The sequence below is a fragment of the Anabas testudineus genome, chromosome 5, assembly GCF_900324465.2.
Source record: "Anabas testudineus chromosome 5, fAnaTes1.2, whole genome shotgun sequence".
NCBI classification, from domain to species: Eukaryota; Metazoa; Chordata; class Actinopteri; order Anabantiformes; family Anabantidae; genus Anabas; species Anabas testudineus.
In genome coordinates this window covers 8,072,179-8,095,990 of record NC_046614.1, presented here as the reverse complement: position 1 = coordinate 8,095,990, position 23,812 = coordinate 8,072,179, and the positions used below count along the sequence as shown (strand labels likewise).

The following is a 23,812-nucleotide window of genomic DNA, read 5'->3' as shown; positions in this document are numbered from 1 at the left end:
TAGGTAAATTATGATGGCATCATTTTCTGTTGGGCCAAAGCAGTGGGTCCAAAACATTTATCAAATTTGCCCTGAGTCCAGTCTTTCAGGCAGTGCCTCCACTGTGATCAAATCCCTCCTCCCTGGCTCGATGTTTCTTACAATCTAATTACATTCATTATACAGTGATGATAAAAACACCACTGGTTTTCTTTAACATACACAGAACCAGTACCACTTGAATTACTGAAACTGGCCACTGAACACAAAACAATCCATGGCTATAAAAAGATAAAGATAGAAATATTACCAGCATGTCCGTGCAACTAGCAGGTTAGTTAAAAAAAAAAAAGAAAAAAACGCAGTTTGAGTCTCTGATATGTGGCGTTGTTCAGTTCAGTGTTTCTCACTCAGTTCTCTTGCAGGCCATGCAGGTTACACCTTAGTTATTATACTGTAATGATACCTCTTAACTCTGTTTTAAAGTGATTTACGGAATCCGCAATGAGTGGGTAATTCTACTGCTAAAAAATATGTATTTCCTCATTCAAACACGGTTGGATGGTCGACAGAAAAAGAAAGTTGTCAACTTGTAATCACATGCTGATCAATAAGGCTGCATCTGGGATGTCTGTATCTGTTGATCACCTGTTCTTATTGGTTATCTGGTTTAGGACTTGAGGACAGATAATAAAAAAGAAAGGGGATTCTGGAAATGTTGTTAAACAGCCCAATCGGAACAATATCATTAAGGTACACAGTGGGATTAATTATCAAATTGAAAATCAGTGGCGTTCAGAGACGCAGCCTGGAAGACGCAGCTCAGGGTGAAGGTGACCCCTGTCCTCCGCCGAGTCTGGCTGGTGGCTGACGGTGTGTGAGTTTACCATATATGGGCAAAGCCAGGCCGAGCGAGAGCTACACCCGCTTCCGTGTTTGTGTGATCAGGGAGTGCGCAGCCGGGACAGCTTCACTGTCTCCACTATTTCATTCATTTGGAAGTGTAGCGTTGAACAAGAGGCCAACAGGGATCATGCCGTATGAACTGAGTAAGTCTGTCATTTTTAGTGGCCAAGGCGCGACGACAAATGCAGCGGGACGCCTTTCTTGCGCGACATTGTTCAGCAGCTCGGGCTTGTGCCAGGTAGCCCTCAGCTAGCTAGCTAGCTAGCTAGCTAGCCTCGCCCATAGCTGATTTTGACACTTCATCTGGCATATGAAACACAAAATCCCGACATGGGCAGTGATGGCGATCGCTTTAGCAAGGACGTGTTTGTGATATTCACAATTAAATGTGAACGTAACCTCGTACGAAATGCCGCCAGCTAAAGGGTGTCGGTGGAAATTCGCGTTAGTTAGTTAGCTGTTCAAGCTAAAGTCAGTCAGGAAATAGTTGTGCTCACATCGCTTTGTTATGACATGTTGAGACAGAGAGACAGAGGCTGGCTGACAGTCTGGGATCACTGCTGGGGAAGTAACGTTAGCTCACACAAACCCAGTCCAAGCGCACGATAAAGACTATATAATCCTGTATGCAGTAATGTTTTGTAAGGTCTTAAACCTGAAACACTATAAAGTGCCTTGAGATGACTTCTGTTGTGATTTGTTATATTCGTTATAAAAACTGTGTTGTAAGATTTAGTATTGGTAAGACTTTATCTATATATATATATATATATATATATATATATATATATATATATATATATATATATATATATATATATATATATATATAGGTTCTTGTTTCAGTGGCTTGTATGTGTGGTTTAAGTTTTAATAAACCTTAAAGCTTCCCATTATCTCTCTTTCTGTGAACTTTCCTGTCATCTCTTCTCTTTCAGAACATGTATTCGCCAGTCTCCCGCAGATGGAGAGGGGAGTTGCAAAAGTGATTGGTGGTGACCCGAAAGGCAACAACTTTGTCTATACCAATGGGAAGAGTGTCATCATCAGGAACATTGATGTAATTATCATATTTAAAAATGCATATATTAACAAATTCTAACTGACTAACTTTGATTTAATGAACTATGACAGTATTTTAGTCACTAATTACAGTAACTAGTTTTGATTGAATTTACTGACTTAAACCTTTATCAATTGATTGCATATAAAAATGATTCATGTCCTTATTTCTAGCCTACAGCCTAACAATGGTACAAATTATCCTCAACGAGAAAGCTTAAAACATCTTCATTATTCAATGCTGCATAATTGTTAGCTAATAGTGATCCAGTGACACACCTGCTGCCTCATTTGCCACCTGAACACCACTTAAAAGCTTTTTCCACCCATGCCACTGCATAACATGTGACACACAGCTTCCGTTGTACCTGTAACAACACACATAAGGGCAGTAAGGGGAACACTTGAAACACTGCAGCAAAAATAAAATGTGTAACTGTAAAAGTAAACTGTCCAAATCCCTTCTCATATTTCATGTGTTTTGCAGAACCCAGCTATAGCAGACATCTACACTGAACATGCCCACCAAGTCACTGTAGCCAAGTATGCCCCCAGTGGATTCTACATTGCATCTGGAGGTAAACAATCCACACAGGATGTAGAAAGTGTTCATTAACTCGCTTGCTTATTTGGGTACAATAAAATAAGCACTGTATTTAAATGCTTTAGATGCATCAGGAAAGGTCCGTATCTGGGACACCACCCAGAAGGAGCACCTGCTCAAGTATGAGTACACCCCTATTTCAGGGAAGATTAAGGACATTGCATGGACGGAGGACAGCAAGAGGCTTGCTGTTGTTGGGGATGGACGAGAGAAGTGAGTATCAGTAGTTTTCATACTGTTGGTATTTCTAATGGTTACTCATTCAGGAAATGGAAGTGGCTAACATAACTCATGAGAAGTCACACTGATTAATTATTTATTTTTAACATGGCAAGGTGGCAAGTCTGTTGCAGTTATATTACTATATATGTATGTGGGGGGAAAACACACAGAATTTTTGGGACTGTAAAACATTTTGTGTATATACTCCATTCTATTTGGGATAGCTTTATTTTTTTATTAAAAGGTGTATTTTGACACAAACCTGCAAAAACAGCGATCATCCCTTGTTGTAGGTTTGGGGCAGTGTTCCTGTGGGACTCTGGCTCCTCTGTGGGAGAAGTTTCCGGCCACTCCAAGTTAATCAACAGTGTGGACATACGGCAGAAACGCCCCTACCGCCTGGCCACTGCCAGTGATGATACCTGTGGTTCCTTCTGTGAGGGCCCTCCTTTCAAGTTCAAGTTCACGTTACGTGTGAGTTGCTGTGATGTAGATTTGGGGAATTTGTGTTTAAACAAAGTAGTAAGAGCCATGTTTATTTTGCTGGACCTGTCTTAGGAAAAAAAGAAAAACAACATTGGCTGCTTGACTCTGCAGTTAAGGAGATGAATTAAAGTCAGCCTACCAAGCAAAAACAAAATGTTACCGTCAACTTGCATCAATAATGGTAGTAATAATAAAAATGGTAATAATTAAATATGAGTCTGTAGTAAGATATTATTCTCTCTTTGCAATGACTTTCTCAATAATAATGCCTTTTAGTTGTCCTGCATCTGTCACACTCTGGTGGTTGCTGACACTGTTGCTTTGTCTGTCCCCACATTACATAACCAACTTCCTCCAGAAATGATTTGACTGTGTGAGTCACATTCCTAAAGCTAGCTTTCAGACCAGAAACATTAAATGCTTTTTTGAGAGCCAAACTTTTTAAGTTTGTCACTGACTACAAATGTCCCAGTATTTAGTCTGAATCCTTTTTTTCCCAGTATAGCTTTTGAAATGGGGACTGCAGCAGTAACCGCTTAACAGTTGATGTGAGGATTTCTGCTGCCCTCTATGCACGCTATGGTTGATCTTAAGTACTGACATTTTGCTGTGTTCTCAGTTCAGTTTTTGTGTTGTCTCAGCCAATATGTTGCAAAAAGACCGAACTGTGAATTTCTGCCTGTCATGAGTGAGACAGAAAAGGATAAATACTACTTTTTTGTTGTTGTTGTTGTTTACTTGGCAATTTGACTTATGTCATGTGTAAAAGCTTGAAAGTTTAAGACAGTCAGACACAATATTCATAAGGTTTGTATAACTCTGTACACAGATTTTATTACAGATAATTTTCCCTAACTTTTCTTTCCCTCCATCTTCCTGGTGATGCTAAAGGACCACAGCCAGTTTGTCAACTGTGTCCGTTTTTCTCCAGATGGAAGTCGGTTTGCTACAGCTGGTGCTGATGGCCAGGTGGGTATTGGATTACCAGATGCACACTCTATATAGAAAACAGTTTGTCTATATGTCTGTGTATATAAGAACTTAGGTCTTAATGGATATGATTTCCATAGATTTTCATCTATGATGGAACAACTGGTGAGCGTGTTGGCTCACTGGGTGGAGAGAAGGCCCACAAAGGAGGAATCTATGCTGTAAGTTTGTCTTTACTTTGTTTATTACTACATTAACTATATTCTGCTAATGAAACTCCCCAAATCATCACTGTAACGTTTTTGTCATTTATTTTTACCCTGTTACTTGGTTCACTGTGTGCGTTTTGTTTCTAGAAATCTGGTCTATCTGATCTTTTCAGATTTGCCATGCAGTCTTCCAAGACTGTGTGGGCACAGAATGTTTCTTTGCCTATTCAAATTAAGACTAATGTTCTCTGAAATCAGCCTCCTTATGTCCTAAAGGTGCTGATTCTCTCTTTCACATACTGTAGCACTGGTGTTTCTGTTACATTCATCAGGCACTTTCACTGCCTCCACACACCTCCACGAATCACTTATTCTTCTTTTTTTCAAACCCATCTACTTTACAGGTCAGCTGGAGCCCTGACAGCTCCAAACTGATCTCTGCTTCAGGGGACAAGACCGTGAAGCTCTGGGATGTTGGTGCAGGTACAGCTGTCACTACCTTCAACATGGGCTCTGATGTGACAGACCAGCAGCTGGGCTGCCTGTGGCAGAAAGACCACCTCCTTAGCATCTCCTTGTCAGGATACATCAATTACCTGGACAAGAACAACCCTGACCGGCCCATTCGCACAGTCAAGGTCAGACACTGAACAATGTTCTGAATGCTCATTCTGCTTTTAATTTTTCGTGTTGCTGTAACACTGGAAAAAAAAAAGATGATGTTACTGAAAAAAATAGACTTTTTTAAACATGTTTGTAAAAATTATACCAGTAGCTTAAAATGCAGCAGGACTAGAAAATATGCATAAACATTATGTTATATCAAGACCAGGCTTAATGTGCTGCACGTTACAGGTGAAATGTTTGTCCTTAAAACCTGTATTTGTGTGTTCTACAGGGTCACAGCAAATCTATCCAGTGTCTGACAGTTCACAAAAGTGATGGGCGACCATACATCTACTCAGGTAGTCATGATGGACATATTAATATCCTTTCTCTACCAATATGAAGGGGCTCTCTATGATGTATGTAGATTTTTTATTTTTTTTTATTTACTAGAACTGAAAGAGAAGAACTGGAAAAACTTAGACCAACATAGTTAAATCTGATTGAAAAACTTAGAAGTGTGCAGGCTTCATTCTTGATGATTTTTGTAATCGCTGTCAGTACTAAGCAGTTCTTGAAAGAACTGTAGAGTGAGGCAGTCAACATGATTTATTTTTATTTTTATTTTTAATTTACTTAATAATTATTATGTTGTATTTCTCAGGACAGTACAGAGTACCAAGTAGGTATTCTTCTGTACAAGACAATTCAGTAACACTGTATTGAACTCTCATGTTTGCCTGTGGCTCACCGGGCTTTTCTCCACTCAGTTACTCCTCTCCAACATCAAGTATCCATCTGTTATTAATTCTGCCCTTAACATTTGGCTCACATTACTGGGACGCAAACACTGGGGAGAATGACTGCTTCTCAGGAAAAGGCCACACTAACCAGGTGAGCAAGATGCAGATTGATGATGCCAATGAGCTGGTGACATGCAGCATGGATGATACAGTGCGCTACACCAACATCAACAAGAAGGTGTACAGGTAAGGTGACTGCATGTGGATGTACGTAATGATTTGTCATGCAGAAAATTAGTAATAGTTTTCCTTTTTTTATTGGTGCTGAAAATGTTTCCTCTGAGCCCCTTTTTCTGTGTTGATTTTTAATCCTCATCATTGTATTGACACTTTTGTTAGATTTCTGTAAACAAAACATGAATTCCCCCCCTATCTTCATGAATACTAACACTTTTAGACCTGCATCAAAGTGTATGACTTAGTATGATCATGACAACATGTCAATGTCTTCATCCTTCATCATTATCAATCTTTAGATGACATGTCGGGATGTGTCATTGGAATAACTGGCTTTCAGATTTCCAAATGCTGCTAAAAGCTTTTATAGCCTATGAATAAAAAAAATCAACCTTTCTGGTGGTTTTCAGTGCCTCTGATGTGGTGAAGATGGATTTCCAACCTAAAAGTGTGTCAGTAGCACCAGGAGGGCTGACACTGGCTGTGTGCATTGGGCAGGTAATGACTTTGTGTTGAGTTCAGTGTTTTCATATGTACTATATTGTGGCAACAATACTTCGCATCATTTACCTTATTGAAACATTTCAAATTTGGGTCTTGGCAAATGTCCCTCATTTTTCCCCTCATTGCTTGTTTCCCTAGATTGTCTTGCTCAAAGATAAGAAAAAAATCTTCACACTGGACAATCTTGGCTATGAAGCAGAGGTTGGAGCTCTCCACCCTGGCGGCACCATTGCTGCAGTGGGAGGAACAGTAAGTGCATCTCTAAGGACACATTATTTTTGCCAAACAAAGGCTTTGTCTCTGAAGATTCCTTTGGGTTTTAGTGGAAAATTCAACAAGTCTTGTTGTGTGTGATAATCAGCCTTCCGAGGCCCAGCACTCACTCTCTGTACCATGCTGTGGTGATGTTAAAGTTGAGATTCAATCATTCCTTCTATTTTTTTTTTTTTTTTTTTTCCCTCCGCAGGATGCAAAAATCCGTCTGTACTCCATTCAGGGAAATACTCTGAAGGCTGAGGGTCAAGTACTGGAGACTAAAGGGTCTATCACAGACATGGCCTACTCTAATGATGGTGCCTATCTAGGTGTCATTGATGACAAGAAAGTTGCCACAGTCTTCACTGTTGCAGACGGCTACTCGGTAAACATTTGTCTCTTTCATTCATCCACTTTGGGGATTATTCAAGATCCATTATCTGGGGGTTTTGTGAAAAGAGAATCATTGTGCGTCATATATAATTATTTCTCCCCTTTTTTTGTCCAGGTCAAAAATGAGTTTTACGGGCACCATGCCAAACCAGTGACACTGGCCTGGTCACCTGATAATGAGCACTTTGCAACTGGTGGGATGGACATGATGGTGTATGTCTGGACGATTAGTGATGCAGACAAGAGGATAAAACTCCCAGGTAAGCCATACAAAGGGCACACACGTATACACTCATTTCTGGAGGTTGTGTAAGTTTTGTGTAAACTTTTCTTTATTATTATTTTTTTTTTACACTTTTCTTCTTGTTGAGGCAACGTTGTAAGTTGTTTTATGGTTTAATACCTGCAGATGCTCACCGGTTGCACCATGTTAGCGGCCTAGCATGGATAGATGAGCACACTCTAGTCACTGCCTCTCATGATGCCAGCATCAAGCAGTGGACTATCACATATTGAGCTGCACACGGACAAACATCCACATCTCCAGGGACAAGGACTACTGTAGAATTCAGTCTTTCTTTTCTTTTCTTTTTTTAAACTGTATTTTCATTCTCTAAACGATGTTCTCTGCTGTCTGTAAACATCTTGTAAATGTTCATGGCTGGTATAAAGCTCCCATAACAATGATCCAAGACAATGTCTCTGATGTGGATAACCTCAACTTACACAGAGACTAAATGTTGAAATATACAATGTCACCTTGAGTGCTTTTACATATCTGTGGATGTGATGGACCCAGAAAAATGTTTGTAAGCTCAACATTCCATAGGTAAAAACCTTCGCTCAGTTTAAACTGAAATCTGTGTCTGTCTGTGGTTGGGCTTAATGCACCATAACATAACGATAAATCAAGAGCAGAATGTTCTTTTCAATGAACAAAATTGTGTCTGAAAGAAATGAAACCTTTTTATTATTTTCTTGAAATGAGAATTGACTGAACACAGCTGCAGTTGCCTGGCACTTATTATTTTCAAGTTTTGAGGGGGGATAGGGATCTTGCTTTGTCTTGGGTTTCATATTTTTTTTTGTGATTCATAACTCTTCTTTTTGGACTGGGGAGCAATAATAGGAACTAAAAAAATGTATACAATCGAGAGGCTGTCTGTTCAGTTGAAGGTCCTGTGTTGTTGCTGTGTATGTTTGGGTCCACTATGCTTGTCGCACTTATTTCTTCCCCCATGTCTTTATGCAGCCACTGCCTAAGTGGAAGTAATTCATTAATAATAATTAAAAAAAATAACCCTTTTATGCATTTTTCGTTTTGTGAAGATTTACACTTAGTCTGACTGTTGACCTGTAGGGGCCACTGTGGTGCAAATATGGAGAAATGCAAATCGAAATGCCTCTTTCCTTCAACAATTTCTCTTGCTTATAGGAAAAAGTATTTACTTTATTTCCCACTGCATTATAGTGGATTGCAGGTCATATTTTAAATGGATATGTGGTCATTTTTGCACAAAAATCTACACCAGTAATAACAACAAAATTGAAAATATGTTAAAAATCTAAAACACATTTCGAAAAGAATATCACATCTAATCTGGTGCATCTTGATTGCTTTAATTGTCCTTGAGATGTGTCTAGAACTCGATTCAAATGCAAATAAAGGGGAACAAAAAATGATTAAAGTCCAGAGTATAAGTGTATGAGTATAAAACCATTTGTAATGCTTTGTTTCCAGGAGCGCAATGGCCAACAGTCGAACGAACCTTCTGACGTCTCCTGCAGAAATAGGAGAATGAAGTAAAATCAGTAAAAAAATATTTTTTTTTACTTTAGTTACTCAAAACATTTTCAAACCGGTCAGAAGTGTTTTCTTCTTTGGATTTCTTTCTACTCTTGCTGCTCTGAGGAAGAGGTTGCAGAATAACATAACTGAACCAAAGGGTCAAAGGGGTCATATTTCTCCCAAAATGTTCATGCACAGTTTGCTTCTAGAGAGAGTAAACAAACTGATAAAGGTTCACTCTATAAAGTTTCTGTTAGGAGCAGTAGAGGGTTGAACAATGTGACTGAAACACACCACTTTGTGTAGGGATGGATAATAGCTTAGGAAGGTTTCTCAAAGCAACCTCCAACAAAAGATCAAAGGTAAGTGCAATATTAAACACACATTAGAGAGTTAGGATAGCATTTTCCCTTTTATATATTAGATTTGACTCAAAAATTCTTCAACTGACATCTGTGTATATGTACATAGACAAAAATTAAATGGTGATGCAGCAAAATTGTGAGGTAAAAGCTGATACAGTAGGTCAGCGTACAATCAGGTGTATCATATCATTTAATATCTTATTTTTCCAACTGAAGTTTATTATGTACCTTTTGCTGACAAAATGCTGAATGTAAATTTTTATTTTTTTTAGGTTGTATTAGCAGCACCCTGCACCGTGCCTCCAACCACTCTCTGTTCATGTGGAGCTTCAGTAAATTAAGTTAGCTAGTTCTCGTGATGGTGGTGTCTTTAATTATCTGCCTGCAGTTACTTTGGTTGTAGAGTCTGCAAAAAAATCTTTGGATGCTGAGAAGTCTAAGAGCTGGTTGGTGAGTTTTCTTTCTATACTCATTTTTGCAGAAACAAAGATTCTGTCATCATCATTCATTCGCTCTCGAGAGTTGCAGCAGTACAAATAGTTGTCTGTGGCAGCTGTAAGTGAAACTCAGCCACTGCCAGAGTCAATGTTTAACACAGCTGTTGACATCAGTTTGAAGAATGGTTGACCACAACGATAAAACAAAGTGATCTCTGAGACTAAGCAAGACTTGGACATGAGCTCTGGAACGTACTTAGTAATGTTGGAAAAGTTAATATTGGAGCTTTAACTGTCTATTTGTCACAGCACACAAGGAAACATAACACAAGGTCAGTAGTACTTAACATTCATTGCAGTTGACAGTGGTATATGCTTGGAGGGATTGTAAAAACTACTTTCAGTTGTGTGAAACAGTCTGCCTGTGGAGTCTGTTCCCACTAAAGGGTCAAGTCACTCACTGAGAAACCTGATGCCTCTGTTACCTAGACTGCAGGGTGGAGAAAAGCGTTTCAAAGGGGGTGTTCGGCTTACAAGCCCGAGGTTCATTACTTGGCTGTATCTTTTTCTTGTGGCAGCACAGTTCTGACCCAGATACTTCTCCTTCCACGAGAAAGCAAACCGCATTCCAGACTTGAGCTGCTCGGTTTTCCAGCCACTTGTTGCACATCTCAACCAGAAGCTGTGTCATATTCTTGGCCATTGTTTTTAAACCCTGGGTACTTATTCGTGCTTTTTTCACAAGGCAAAAACATGGCTCACATGTTTGTAATGTAGCTAGCTGCAAGGCAGTAGTATGAACAGCTTAATTAATGTGCAGTCAAGGGAGAATAAAGGAGTCATTGATGAGAGAAAGGGCTTCTTGAGGGAATACTGAGGTCCAAACTCTTGTGCTTGTTTTATGTAACAAGCTGCAGCGTGTCTGCAATGGCTCCACCAGCAGCAGAAAGCTTTTTTTTTCCCGTCTAGAATGGCGTTGTCACTTCATTTGTCAGGATATTAACTTCACACATGTTTCTGTTGGATAACTCCGGCATGGTATCCTCAGCAGCTGCTAGAGTTGAGCACAGTTCTGTTGTTACGCTGAGACCATCTGATCCGGGGACGTCTTTTCTGGACTTTGGCCATTTGCCTTGATGAGGAGGGTGTTTCTTGTGATTACACGAGGGGCAATGCATGTTGCAGCGCAGTAAAGCATGAATAAGCTGGATGGGCATTCTCCATTGTTAATTATGGTAGGAGATTTACAATTTCTCCTCAGTGTGATGCTGACAGCAGTCTTTACATGCCAGATCAAAAGAGAGGAGGGCTCAGTGTCACCAAACCTTTATTTACATTTGTTTTTGCTACCTATTACATATTGATTATCATGCAGTGCCCTGGTAAATGTAGGACTAGGGTCATAGTTCACTTTGAAGGCAAATAAATGCTTTATTCTAGGCTTGTCTCTAGAGTAGTATCCACTCTTTAAGCATAACAAATCGAAAGCCAAGTCAAATGTATTTAAAATGCAGTACCAATGGGCACGAGACCATTTAGTGCTTTATAGGTCAGTATAAGCATTATAAGTCTAAATATAGAAGAGAGTACTTTTCACTGCTTAATTTTGTGAAGGAGAGGGCCAACAATAGAGCTATGACGTACGCCAGATGATCTGAAGCAGAGATTCACAGGATATTATAGTGGACACAATGACTAATCCTAATTCCATTAGACAAATAGGAATGTTACTATTTCAGTGTTTATAACATCTCTGTTAATGGTGAATGTCAGCCGATACAAAGTTGATTTTAAATCCACAAAAGCGAATATTGCACTGTGTGATTCAAACTGTGGAGAACTGAACTGATATAAAAGCTTCTATTTGGTTTGGAAAGTTAAATTTGAGGACAAATGGTGATGCTCCTGGAATCAGTCCGTACAACCAGTACAAGTTTTCATTGTACTGTCCATTCAGTGCAACAAATAATGCCGTCTTTCTCTAGTTTTGTCCGTTTTGTTGATGAATGGAGATGTGATGATCTCGTTTGAATAAAGTTATGAATAGACAAATTTACCTTGGGTTTCCATGCGTACATTCAATCGTGTTTTCACAGCTTTCTTGACCCATGAAGCCGCGGTTGCGGCCATGCAGAAAGACAGATTCAAATATGATCACAACAAAACATAGTCTGTCCGGCCGTAGTTTGCATGATACATGGAAATTCAATCCTGTTTTAACCTCTGAGTCATCCGAGTTGTGATCCAGTGTTGGATATCTAACTGCTACTCCTGATGTACACCTGTGCATCGCAAGTGCAGCAAGTCATGAAATGAAACCACTGGAGCTCATCAAAAATGCAAATCTTTAGTGCAGATGTTAAATTACCCTCACCTGTCATGTTGTATGTTTTACAGTATGTTGGTTTTAGATACTCTGTGGCGACTTATCAGCTTGTGGTAAGAGATAAGAGAATCTCACAGTTTAAATCAGATTAGGCTGTGAACCATATACTGGATAGTGAAGAAGATTATGTGTCCTGTGATATTAAACCTACCAATGGGCTCCGTGAGGATAAGTACGAGATAAAACATGCTCATGGCTGACCAGTAGTCGGCTCAGGTGCCTCTTGTCACAGCCTTGTTTTTGCTCATTTGATTTTAGTGCCATCAAATTATACACGTCATTCAGTTTTCTCTGCCCTGCCGTGCTGCTGACCCCACTGTGTTGTTGTGATGACATAACAGAGGGGAGGGACTCATCGAAATTAATGATTGTTATAAGAGTGCTTATCACTGTTATGATAGCTTTGGGCTTTGCTCAGTAATTTCCTGTGTGCACTGGATACACAGCCTGTACCTGGGTAAGCATGCCCCACAGTGACACTTCTTACTTAGTCTGGTAAAAAATGTGGAAATGGAAGCATTTAATTTTACCTTTATCCTCATGTTGTACTGGTGTTGTACCAAACTATTTCTTAGCTTTTAGAGTTTAGTGGCTGAAATTCTCCTTTAGCTTTACTGTTATTAATGCATTGATGGTATGTTAGTACAACTTTAGCATCAATCACACAGTAAACTATTGATGTGAGTTACTGATCAGAAATTGATTTGATTTATTGATGAATATTGTAGTAGTAATAAGTGAAGGTTAGGCTACAATGTTTTGATCTGTCAAAAATATATATAGCTGTGAAATCACTCCACAGCTATTTATAACGCTGCTGTTTGTTAGTTCTAGTAATCTAACCGGGCATTATGCATTTACATCCTGCACACTGTCTGAATGTTGTTACATGTGGCGGAAGAAATTAATAATAAGCATAAACAGACACTGAGAGACACTGTGAGAATCCCTTGAAACCCAACACAGCTTAGTCTGTTTTTGATAAAGAACAACAGGAAGAGCAGAGCTAGTTGGAAGACCAGCAGGACTGAGGCTGCGTAACCCTGATCTATTCTATACATTTACACTAATTTAGAGATGACCATTTTCATATTCGGTGTTTGTATCACCACTAATTTAGAGATGACCATTTTCATATCCCGTGTTCGTATCACCACTGGGTGGCAGGATGATACTTTTCATTTGCTGTTTCATTACACATGACCAGAAACCCAAAACGAGGGTATTGTCTTTTTTCCACATATAGTGCCGGTCTCTGACTAGTACTTCCTGTGGCTGAATCCTTAACATGTGACCAAGTTCGGATTTATAATCCTGTGTGTTCCTGTGTCTGTAGTGTTGGCGCATAGAGTCATTTCCTTTTTAACAGTTTTTACACTGTAGTTTTTATGATACTTTCCACTTCCCCCTTCCTGTTGTGAAACATGTCTTGCCTTTTCTCTCTGTATTCTGTATAAGCTACATGTCTTATATGTGTTTCTTATTTAAGGTTGCTGATACTTTTAAGATGGAAAAACCACAGATGTACAACCAGGCTAGAAAGGTTAGTGTCATTCATTTTGCTGAAATCTTGCATTTATCTTTAAGAATTCAAAGCTACCAAATCATGACTGCTTTGACATATTGACCATAGGTACTGTCAAGGCTATATTTGTTAGAATACAGCACTTGAGTAAACATGCATGACCTTTGTAGTTTACACATGTTTCTGTGCTGAAACATCCAGCTGTTGCCTCGTAAAGCTTGGATCCTGATCGTTGGCAAATCTGGTTTGAATGTTAAAATGATATATTTAAAGTGTATGACTTGGTTTTTCATAGGTGACCACATTGGAAAATACAGATACAACTCTGAAATATATATTAATATAATTACTAATTATTTACACACTGCACACAGAAAATCACAGTAGAAAGCCACTTTTACACCACACTTTTATTAGCGTCTATAAATATGTATAAATAGCAGCGTTTCCTGAAAATGTGTACTCTGGTAATACTATTCTAACATCACTGGTCTCTATGCAAACGCTGGTGTTTTGATCCCGGGCTTTGATCCATCCCCTCCAGGCAATGCCAGTTTTATTGACAGCCTCCTACACTAAACAATAAATCGCTCTTCAAAGATATCACGCAAGCAGCTGGTTTCTAATCTTCCAAAAAATATGATCCTGAACTGCAGGTCTTGGCTGTGCCAACTGAACAAGGTCCCAGCAGAGAAATGTCCATACGGTCCATATGCCTGTTTAGTGACTGCCTCTTTTTTATTTGCCTCACAATTAAAATGACTCAGCAACAACATCAAAGCATTGTTGTGGGTGTAGGTGGCACCAAGTGCTTTGACTTTCTTTGTTATCTGAATCTTTTCCAGATATAAGTTTAGCAAATTCTGTATCTCAAATAAAGATAAAACATTTTTCATTAATTCAATAAATCATGAAATGTCTTGCAGAGATTCATTCAGGTGTAGGGAGACATACTTTCACTCTCTAATCGAGGTTCAGAAGCAGCAGGGTCTCAAATACGCCATCTCATCTCAAGATTTAACAGGAATACTCTGCATCCTATCTGAATTTGAATGAGCACATCTAACTGGAATGAAAACTGTCCCACACAGCGTTTCATGTTTTAAATCTCACATAATGATATGACACCTGTGAAATATGATAAACCGTGTGTCCTATCCATTTAGCACTGTGTGCTTCAGTAAATATGTATATATTACTATATACTTATGTATAATAAGTCTTTTCCTGCAGTTTCCAAGTCAAGTACATGACTTTTTCCTTCCCTTAATCACTTTTCTGGTACTGAGCCCCCCCCAAGGGCCACATGGTAGAAGGAAACCATGTGGAAATTCATGCACCGAGATTTCTCAACCATGTGCAGGAATTGCGAGATGACTGCTAAACTGAGCATGAGTTACACAGGCTGAGTGCATAAATTAATAAACTAATGGAAATAACTACAGAAAATGTATTTCAATATCTCTTTGTACTGTTTATAAAAGTGTGCATGTGAGTCATGAATCAATAATCAAACCAAAAATGAAAATGTTGACTTTAGTCTCAACATTTCTCTATTGGAAAGTTTACAGGTGAAATTCCTGCAGGGGATTAAAGGACATTACAGTGAGGAAGAGTGTTGTTGCAAGTAACTCACTCTGACTAGCTGATGATAATTGTGTTATGTTCAACCTCTGCAGCTGTTTGTTCAGATTAGTTGCACTCAGTTAGCCAACCTGTGTGCTCAGTTTATCAGTGTTTGCAGTTTTTCCATCCATCCCAACCCATTGTGCACCTTTGACTCGTGGCAATGCTCTAACGCCCTGACCCTGACATCATGTCCTTTTAAACTCTGGAAGATCAAACTTCAGGCCAACATTTTTGACTCTATTATCCCGCAAAGCATGTGTAGCAGGGGAGATGCTGTTGCGTACACCTTTTCTAGGAAAAACCTCAACTGATGGAGAGCTCCAAAGGGACACGTATTGAAAGTACATCCTGAAACCAAAACATTGTCAGAGATCTATAACATTTGAAATGGAAGGAAACGTCGTTTGCATTGCTTTCAATTTGACTGACTGTAAATATAGACACTCTGCTCTCAGCAGCAGTGTTTCTACTGCTTCACATCCGGCTCTGGCCTTGTTAATGTTACCTCCAGAACTCAGTTCCTTCATGTGATTCCTTTTACTTGGACTTTTCATAAACTAATTTAATAGATCAAATCCGATTTTATAGGCCATCCCCAGTCTGCTCCTAGACAAGTGCTTAATTTAGTCCTTTGTCTCTGAAATGTAATCACACGTCGCTGGTAGCTGCAATATCAGATTGCACATTTTAATAAGGGGAGACAGACAGACTGTAAAGGAACTGTATCTTTTTGTAGGTAACATACTGTGCTCAATATTGTATATTGCTCTAATTCTTAATTTTATCCCATAATCCTCTCCTTAGCCCCAACTCACCCTCCTTTTGTCTCACCTTTCATTATCAACCTACCCTCTCCCCTGCTGTGCTGTGTCTTGTCCCTGTGTGCTGGATCATATCTGGGGAAGATACAACAACGTGGCAAAAATCTCCACAGAATTTGGATATTAGTCACCAGCAATACTTATCTTCTCTTAACCATTATCATATAACTTCAAATCCTCAACATATATAAAAAGCAAATGGAAAAGAACTGCAGTGAAAATCACACTCTCACAAGAGGATGAAGGAATTCCATTAAAATAACTCCACACTGCTTCATTCACAGTCATCTTTGACTGTAATAACAGACCTTAGTCTAGTGAATTTCCTTCACTCGTTCTAAATCATGACACCTACAGTATGCTGCACATTTACTGTATGGTGTTATGGTGTTCGTGCTCCATTTAAACACCTTCTGTAACAGATACATTTATCATTTTTACACCAGTGTTCTCATCCCATGCCAAACTCCCGCTCACAGCACCACGTGTGATGGCTGAAGGACAATTTCCTGGCCTAGATACTGGGAGCTATGTGAAATGTCTTCTCCTGAATTCCCTTTGGTTTTAGTTTGACCTTAATGTTGAAAAAGAGCAATGTGACTGCTACTGACAAGGCCTCTAATGTGTCTACGTCGGTATGACTAGTGTGTGTGTGCTCTCTCGTTAGCTACCAATCACAGGCTGTCTGTTGAGCGCCGCCTTCTTCGGTTCTCTGGGATCATCTTTTCTTTATGGCTACAACCTCTCTGTGGTCAACGCTCCTGCTCTGGTGAGTTAAACTGACATATTCTACAGTGATTTTTGAAATAATGGAAATCAGTAAGCATTTGTTTCGACTTAAATCCAAGTTACACTTGGAGTATAGAAACTCTGTTCACAATGTAAACTATTATAAAACATGCAAAAATTCAGCTAAATTACCAACTCCCCAGTTACAGATATCAAGCTCACATTCTGCAGCTGAATATTATACCTTGTTGTCCAGAAATGACTGTGATTCCACATGCAAACGAACACAGAAGGGTGTTTGTGATCGCATCACTTCACACTCGAGTGTTTGGTCCACTCCTGTTTTTACTGTGATCCCATCTTTGGCTTTCTGTTTAGGGAATTAAATTATGAAGTGATTTACTTTTCACGCAGTAAAAGAAAGACATCAGCACAAAGACACCACATTGCGCACGTTGCGTTAACTGGATTTTAGACATTATCACAGTCTGCAAAGCCCCTTTGACTGGTGAAACTAAAACTGCAATTTTCAGCAGCTTTTATGTATCGACCCAGTGGACTCTTCTGACACTCCTGACTGAGAAACACCATTATACAGGGATCAGATTGCTTTTTAATCTGGCCCCGTGTTTGTTTAAAGTTAATTAGATGCCTGACAGGTCATTTAATTAGTATTCAAACATTATAACCCTCATTTCTGCAGCCAACGCAATTACAGGAAGGGATGATAGAAACTCAGAGAGGAGACTTCAGGTTTCCCTGTGTGAGACTGAAGTACAGTAGGGGCTCATGTCACTGTTTCTATGTGAACTTCACACTGTACAGTAGTTGGTAGTTTTAATCTAAATACATCACGGATTCCATTTATTTTCCATAAACATAGTAGGTATACAAGGGTATTTCCAGAGATAAAACCAGGTTTTGACTTTTGTCCTAGTATTTTTTTTAAGCATAGCAGAAGGAACAGTCCCTGTGCAGACTCGAAATGGGGTCATTACTATTTGGTATGTATCTCAGACAGCTCCTCCACGTTTGTAACCCTAATATGAGGCACAGGAGTAAGAGGGGAATGAGAATAACAGGAAGGTCACAGTGTCAAGTGGCGATCAAAGGAAGAAGTCACTGTACTGTGCTTCTTCCTAAAAAGGTTTTATTGTTGAGATCTGAATGCTCAGATGTCACATTTCAGGCATCACCTGCTTAACCGGAACCAGAAATTGTAAAAAATAAAACAAGCATCATTGATAAAAAACATAGTTTTGATGCCGTCTGCCACCTCTTCGCCATTCCTTCACTGGCATCGTGACAGAACAGTTCATTTTTTTCTACTTAATTAATTGAGTAAACCAGGCATCACTAATTGGTGACAAGAATTCAGTAAGTCTTGCTTGCTCTGCTCTGCAGATATACCTAAATCCTCATGCTTTATACTTTCTGCTCACCAGCAACACAAGCTGATCATTAACGTTGAGCTGGCTCCTGGCACCACTATTGATTCTGCTGCTATTACAAATTTGTTCCGAAATAAATCAACAAGCTGCTTTTCTCATTTATATTTGCCAACTACACCAGAATGTAAAATTCACCATGGAGCCTGTTGCAGCTTATACTCATGCGCCCTAGTTGTAAATGAATGACAGGTTTACTAATCTGCCAGAGCATATTTCAATAAAAACTAACACAACACCAAGGAACATTAAACAGAGACTATCCCTCCTGCATTAATCAAATGGTTTACTCAGCTCTTTGATAACAATCTATAAACACCACAATAAATACATAAACTCTTCTGCCAAAGCACAACAGGTCTACCTCCCACACCAAGCTTGTCTTAAAAAGTCGAGTAGACTCCTAGAATCCAGACAGGGTAATAGAAAATCTGATTTAACTAGATTTCTCCTGGACCGAACAATCCATATTTATTATTTATTTATTATTAAGTGACTCTATGGAGAGAAAGTGTCACTGTGAATGCAGCAGGATGAAAAGAAAACATCAAAAAAGGTTCATGATGATTCATTCATGTGCTTGTGTTACATTATGGAGTTATTAATTAATACTACATAAAGTTTTACTAATTCATCCAAAACTTAAAAAGAAGACAAAAAATAATTGCTGTTGGTTATTTTAGTTACCACCTCCTTCTGGACTATGTATCCCCAGAAAGCAAAAACTGCTGTTTAAAAGCCTTTTTTTTATTTTATCAAGATATGAGTAGAAAGAAAAAATGGGACCAAAATAATTAAATTTCAAGTCCATCTAAAATTCACACTTTGTGTGAAAGTGGCCTTTTTACGGTTAATATATCTGTTAGTCCATCCATCAATTCATCAAAAAAGAAGCAGCACATCTTAACTACTATCATAAAACGGCATTTAAATTACGAAAGATTAAAAAATCAAAAACACTATTGTATTTCAGTATTGTCCAGCAGAGGGCAGTCAGTGACACTTAGCTTGAATTATTTGAACATATTAATAATATGTAGTTAAATTTTTTTCAACAGGACTTAGGGTATGCATATTTTTAGGAAGTGATGAGGTCAGATTATTAGTAATTATTAATCTGCTTCTTGTGAGTTTTCTGACTGAAATGTAGTGAAAACAGGAAGAAGGGTGATGAAAACGCTGTAGAAACCACTGTAACCTGGTGTGTGGTCCCTTTTCTTTTTTTTCCCCAATAAAGCAATGAGCTATCATCTTTTCAGTGTTGAAGTGGCATCAAACGTAACTGACACATTAATCCACAAAAAGGATACTACAGTCAAAGCTAGAGAGGGATTTTTCTCGCAGTCCCTGTCTTGGCCCTGTTCATTTTGGCCTTTCAGTCTTCAGTCTTTCAGTCAATATTCCACGTTCCCATTCAGAACCTGAAGCAGCCATTTCCACCAGCTTCTTGGCCAATCATTATGTTTCTGTTGTCGGACCTTAAATTCAGTCTATGCTGTGGATTTCTGTGTGTGCCGTCCTGTGGCACCCGGTTATCACCATTTGAATAGAAATCGCTTTTCTGCACCTGCCCACCAGTCAGTGTGTATTTGAGTCCTTCCTCCTGCTGCTCTTTACACCAGCCGTGATAGCTTTGAGATACCCAACAATAAATTCAAACACCGGTATTCATTCGCTCATTGTGGAATGTACTCTAGTCTATTCTCGTTCTTAATGCAGTCGCTCACTATGCTCTCCGGGAATTCAAGATCCCATTTAAGAATTGTGAGTGTGTGTAATCAAATCTGTAACTTCACAAATGACCGTTTTTGATTCAGTAAGGCACATTTTCAGAATATCGAGTGTACATTAGTACATTCAAACATTAAAAGATGTGTTTAATTATTATTGCATATTATTTTTACACATGGATTGGCCACCACAGAGTCCAGACCCTAACCCCATTGAGAATCTTTGGGATGTGCTGGAGAAGGCTTTCAGACAGTCTGACTCTCCCATCATCAAAACAAGATCTTGGAGAAAGATGAACGCAACTCTGGACGAGAATAAATGTTGTGACATAGCGGAAGCTAATCGAAACGATGCCACAGCGAATGCATGCTGTAATTAAAGCTAAAGGCGGCCCAACGAAATATTAAAGTGTGTGAGTTATTTTTTGGAGTGTACATGCCTTGTGATCAGTTTAAAACGTGGGCTTTTACTTGATACATATGCATATTCTTAATGAACACAAGTAAGAATAATGCATACAATGGAAAATGTAATATGATAAATATAAATGAAGGTGTGTCTCTCATGTCTTTCACCTGTCACAGTACATTAAAGAGTTCAACAATAAGACATGGATTGAGAGATATGGGGAGCCTATTGGAGCAGAGACAGCCACCCTCCTCTGGTCCATCACAGTGTCCATATTTGCTATTGGAGGAGTTCTCGGAGCACTGTCCGTCTCCTTAATCATCAAAGTACTCGGAAGGTGAGTTGATTCAGATGTTGTTTTAAAAATAGTGTGTATCGCCGGATGCAGCGCTCGGTACATCACGTTAAACAAAAAACGTTCTTCAGGCGCTCTTATGCGGAGCAAGGTGTCAAATTTAGTTGGGTCTTTATTTAGGATAAAAACGCTGACATCAGCAAGTTTGGACAGAAACGCTAAAAGCAGATTGCTCACGCCTGTTTAGTGTTGACCCCGTAGGGTAGTAAACATAACTGAGTAATTTTTAACTTATATCACATGACAGGATTGAGCTACATATGACACAAAATACAGACAGAACATTTTCATTGCATGGCTGGAAATACCCTCTTTAACAGCTCAGGAGACAATGGTGCTGTATGATGTTGGCACTTCTCTCTTCACTCTCTCTCTCTCTCTCTCTCTCTCGCTCTCTCTTTAGCAGGATCTCATATGCTTTGTATGTGCTCACAGAGCTTCATCTTGCTTGATGCAGAAAATGTAATTTGCTTCAGACTGAGTGGCACTTATTTGACAAATAGTTCAGTGTGATGACTTTCTCAAGTTTCAGTCCAGCTTTATTGTTTCACTTGTTGTTTGTTTGTTTTCACAAAACTTTGCTGCTCTGAAATAATGTGCGGTCAAAATAATCCATTATCCACAAGTCATGAGGATGTCACTTATGAATCTTTTATTCAGAATCATTGGAGAAAATGAAGATGCCCTAACATTCACCTTGGATTTCTCAGGTGGCGTCCTCACTGTGTTGATTAAGCAGTAGCGCATTATTCATTCTCCTTCCATGTTGTCCACTAGACATCTGTGAGCCAGCAGCTTGCTTTACACAAGGTTGAAATTCAGATGTCAGAGAGAAGCGATGAATATGTACTGCATAAGCATATAATAACACTTGGAAGAGTCTGAAGAGTGCCCAAGTAGTTCACTTAGTTTGCCAGAGAAGCTTTTTAATCAAGTCCTGAATATTTCCACTTAGTATTATTGTTTTATGATGAAGTGATTGAATAATAACAATCAATCTATAATAAGTCAGACTAGTTCAAACATTGCCAACATGGATGGTCATTTTCCTCCACTGAAGTAGGATTAGAACTCTAACAGAGCGAACAATGGAGACTCTGCTAATACTGCTGTAAATTACGTTTTTAAATGCTGCTTTAGACGAGGCTGAGTGAAGAAGCCTTTAGTTCAGAGCAGAGCCAGGCTGATCTTGAGATAATCTGAACTGCGTAGGAGTAGGCTTTCATGTGTGAAGAACACGTAAATGCGGCAACAGTTCGGTAAAGTTGTCAGTCATTTCAGTAGTCGGAAAAATAGCGCTGGTTAGTGAGTGTAACTCACCGCCTGGGGACTGGGTCAATCCCGCTGGGCTAAGTAGGGTTTAGGCAAGACCTCTCAGCTGCCTGCTACCATTGTCTGTATGACGTTAAGTCGCTTGATAAAAGCTACTAAAGACTGATGTAAGAAGAAAAACGGCCAGCAGAGCAACTGTACTGATGATTGGTTGATTTACCGTTAACCAGACTGTGAGTGAGTGCAGCTCTTCGTGTGCTCAGGTGAAAAGTCCTGACTTCTATGAACCTGGTTATCGCGACTTTTGTCCCCATTTCCCAGTGCATATTTACACTGTTTGAGCACATCCAGCAACAGGCAGGCACTGTGCTGAGGGTGACAATGCACTGTGATTTAGTTGACATAACGCTGCAGACCCTAGGGACTAAATACATAAAAATATTTTGAATTGATCGTCCTTTAATTGGTTTTCCTCAGATAAAGCCCATGCGAAGCTTGACTGGCCATGAGTGGCCTCCTTTAGAAAATAGTTATTGATTTATCTGCTCTTTGAATGTGTACCATTCTTCAAAATATTCACCCGCTCAGTCACATTCACTTATCTTGAAGCCATGAATAAATAATAACCTTTTTTTTATGAAGGCCTTTTAGTCCATTGTTGCCACTAGTTTTAATCCAGAACACCTTGGTGAAGCCGGATAAGCTACTCATTTTGAAAATTCAATTGAAGTTTAAAAGCTTTACAGCTGATCTGTGTAAGATTTGTGTGTCCATCTGTCTGACGTTCTCTACTCTTATAGCGCTTTCCAACCATATTCTCCACTTTGAATTTAGAAAGGGAACCTTGCTGGTGAACAACATCTTTGCTCTAATAGCTGCTCTGCTGCTCACCCTGGGTGAGAGGGCGAAATCATTTGAGATGCTCATCATCGGCCGGCTCGTGATCGGGGTGGATTCTGGTAAGAGTTTATTTTACTCGCCGCTTTCAAAACAGTGTTCAAAAGTCACTGTGGAGCAAAAACCTACCCTGCAGGACTGTAGCCCCCCTCACATCCAGTCCCACAGATATGCCCATAAGCTGTTAAATGAAAAATAAACCCCTTTTTGTTCTTGCCTTAATTATTTACTCATTGTTGGCTGGATTTAGCATTACACCTGTGTCATGTTGAATTTTAGTGTAAAGTAAAATAAAACAAAACTTGACATGCACAACTTTCACATGATAGCTCCACATCATTCTACCCTACACAGACCTCTTGCCTCTTTGCGCCCAGTGTAAAAATGAATTTCCCCTATTGTACTGCAATGCTGCTGCAATACTACTTTTATTATTAAGTTATCAAAACATGCCTATAAAGCCAAATGTGTTTAGTCATGTTTAAAATGAAACGGTTATCAGGTTTACCAATCTAGACTTTGATCACAATCAACTCAATCAACGATTTAGAAGCCTTAAAGTGACTGAACACACATTTACCTGTGTTGCACATGCAACTTTTTAAAAATGCTGAGGAAAGACATTCACAGCTGAACGTCTAATGCAGAGGGTAAAGACGATGTTATTTGCTTTGTAGACGAAAATTGCAAAAGGGAAAGTTGCAATAACAGATGCCGCAGCTCAGAGTGGCGGAGGTCAGGGATAGTTTACTTGTCAAACCTGAATGCACTGATCACTGTACATTTGCACTGCAGAGCACAATTATTTCTTCACTGTTTTTAATCCCTAGACATTGACTTGTTTCAATCACCGCAAGGCGTCTATTTAAGTATCCATGGCAACA

The 23,812-nt window shown here is 39.2% G+C and overlaps 2 protein-coding genes across 3 annotated transcripts in view; both read left to right on the top strand.

Moving 5' to 3' along the window:
* Positions 1 to 892: 892 nt before the first annotated feature.
* On the top strand, positions 893 to 8,821 carry wdr1 (WD repeat domain 1). The gene is made up of 15 exons (XM_026348886.1): positions 893 to 1,028; positions 1,824 to 1,945; positions 2,435 to 2,525; positions 2,617 to 2,764; positions 3,067 to 3,247; positions 4,151 to 4,228; positions 4,330 to 4,410; positions 4,803 to 5,036; positions 5,297 to 5,384; positions 5,837 to 5,993; positions 6,395 to 6,482; positions 6,627 to 6,737; positions 6,955 to 7,128; positions 7,252 to 7,396; positions 7,546 to 8,821. Exons 1-15 carry the CDS (start codon positions 1,013 to 1,015, stop codon positions 7,650 to 7,652), a joined length of 1,821 nt encoding a protein of 606 aa, XP_026204671.1. The 5' UTR covers positions 893 to 1,012; the 3' UTR covers positions 7,653 to 8,821.
* A 1,074-nt stretch (positions 8,822 to 9,895) lies between these two features.
* slc2a9l2 (solute carrier family 2 member 9, like 2) overlaps positions 9,896 to 23,812 on the top strand; it is a 63,693-nt gene continuing 49,776 nt past the window's right edge. The window contains exons 1-5 of one of the 2 annotated variants that reach the window (XM_026349990.1): positions 9,896 to 10,059; positions 13,603 to 13,656; positions 16,756 to 16,857; positions 20,581 to 20,741; positions 22,866 to 22,990. In XM_026349990.1, coding sequence (XP_026205775.1) covers positions 13,621 to 13,656; positions 16,756 to 16,857; positions 20,581 to 20,741; positions 22,866 to 22,990 — 424 coding nt within the window. In that variant the 5' untranslated portion in view covers positions 9,896 to 10,059; positions 13,603 to 13,620. Of the gene's footprint in view, positions 10,060 to 12,540; positions 12,571 to 13,602; positions 13,657 to 16,755; positions 16,858 to 20,580; positions 20,742 to 22,865; positions 22,991 to 23,812 lie in introns of those variants that run through there. The other variant, XM_026349989.1, reaches the window with a different exon arrangement.

What these genes read in the sequence shown, in the direction of transcription:
- wdr1 (XM_026348886.1), top strand. An exon ending in AGTTCAAGTTCACGTTACGT is followed by an intron (nt 3,248 to 4,150) that starts GTGAGTTGCTGT and finishes GTGATGCTAAAG; the next exon opens with GACCACAGCCAGTTTGTCAA. An exon ending in ACAAAGGAGGAATCTATGCT is followed by an intron (nt 4,411 to 4,802) that starts GTAAGTTTGTCT and finishes TCTACTTTACAG; the next exon opens with GTCAGCTGGAGCCCTGACAG.